Raw genomic sequence first — 1,901 nt, 5'->3', positions numbered from 1 at the left:
CCGCAGGGCTCGACTTCTTTTGCTTGTATAGAATAAAATGACTAGCATATTTGACAAAATCATATTGAATTCGAAAAAAAGCAAAAACAATCCAATACACTAGAAATTTTTACTAAGAACAAAATGTGATGAAATAGATGAAAATTAATGGAAGTATAACAAAGAAACGAAAAATACCAAAAATATGAAGTGAAGTAGTCGCAAAAGATAGGATTACAAGACGTAAAAGAATATAAAGATAACTGACGAAATCCATAAATGCCTATAAACTGTACAAAACCCGACGCAAGTTAGCAAAAAGAGAAACAAGAAGAAAGGAAGTATAATTTGGATTAGTAACAAAATAGAGAATTTTTAAATCTGGAAAAAATAAATGGAAAAAGTACGAAAAGATTTAATTAACGGGGGAGAAAAAAAAATGTAACTAAAATATCGCCATTTTTTTCTTCTTTTTTTTTTTTTTTTTTTTGTGAAACTTTAAAATGAAATATTTGCTAAATATTGCATTAATATTAGCTTATTTATTGAATGAAAAAGAAAAACAAAAAAGGAAAAAGAAAATTAAATTTTATGCAAAAATTTACATGAGCTGAAAAAGGGGGGGAAAAAAAAAGTAAGTTTTATACATGCACAAATAATTCAGTAATAATTGAGCATAATTTTATTTTAAAATGAAAAAAAAGGAAAAAGTGAAAAAATGCCATAACTAGAAGGAATATGAAATAAATATGAAGGAGAAGAAAAAAAATAACAAAAAAAAAAAAAAAAATTCTGATATAAAATTCATATTTCTTCGTCTTGTAACAATATTATTGAAGCAATTCTGTCGAAATTACAGCATCTGTGATTGTTGTAATTGAATCTTTATCCGTTGAAAAGCATATTTCCGAATCTTCGGGTTGAACAATCGGTGCCAAATGTGATTCCTTTAAATTAAATTGTGGCCGAATTTTTCATAGTCTTTTGTTTCTTTTCTTTTTTACTTTTTTTTTTCTTTTTTTATTAACATTTAAAAAATAATTCGCTTCTTTTTTTTTTTCAAGGCTTACCAAAAATATAATTTACTTTTAATCAAATTCAAATCGGTTAACTTTCATTCCTAACAGGAAAAAAGAAAAAAAAAAAATTGAAATAATATTCGAAACTTTTTAGCCACCATATTACATTCATATTTTTCATATTTTTATAGTTTTCTTTTTTTCTTTAATTTTTTAAAAATTGTATAATTTTTTTATTACTTATATTGTAAATTAAATTGATATGCTATATTGTAAATATAAAAGAACATATTATATGTCAATTTATTTGTTTTTTTACATATCAATTATAGAATTATTTTTTTTTTAGTAAAAAAAAGAAACAAAGACAAAAAAAAAACATATGTTAAATAATATAATGTATTGGAGAATTCGTAAATTTCCTCGAATAGTTTGATAAATGATAATTAATGCCAAATGTTTAAATGAGTATATGCAATATTTGATAAATTTTAAAATATTACAAATGTAAAATGCGATATATAATACGTTTGTTTGTTTCTTTCTTTTGTTTATTTCATTGTTTATTTGCTTATTTATTTATTTATTTTTTTTTTATTTATTTCGTTGCTTGTTTATTTATTTGTTTATTTTTGTTCGCTTACTTCTTTGTTTATTCACTTTTCTTTTGCTTTTTTTTTTGGTTTTTTTTCTTTGTTAGTTTTTTCATTAGTTTTTGTGCTTTTTTTTTCGTTTGTTTATTTATTTACTTTTTTTTCTTTGTTTTGTAGTTTGTTTATTTATTTGTTTGTCCATTTGCATGTTTATTTATTTCTCTTTTTGTTTATTTTTTTGCTTTTTGTTTGTCTTTTTTCTTTTTTTTTTGCCTTTTTCTATTTTTCGTTTGTTTTTTTGTTCCTTTAT

General features: G+C 22.0%; 1 protein-coding gene across 1 annotated transcript in view; it reads right to left on the bottom strand.

Moving 5' to 3' along the window:
• Positions 1-792: 792 nt before the first annotated feature.
• The window catches only part of LOAG_18734 (hypothetical protein), an 8,115-nt gene continuing 7,006 nt past the window's right edge, over positions 793-1,901 (bottom strand). The window contains exon 3 of the mRNA XM_020451397.1: positions 793-926. Coding sequence (XP_020304823.1) covers positions 810-926 — 117 coding nt within the window. The 3' untranslated portion in view covers positions 793-809. The remainder of the gene's footprint in view (positions 927-1,901) is intronic.

Source organism: Loa loa, assembly GCF_000183805.2.
Source record: "Loa loa unplaced genomic scaffold supercont3.474, whole genome shotgun sequence".
NCBI lineage: Eukaryota > Metazoa > Nematoda > Chromadorea > Rhabditida > Onchocercidae > Loa > Loa loa.
Note: the sequence above shows the minus strand (reverse complement) of the source record. Positions and strands in the feature narration are given on the sequence as shown.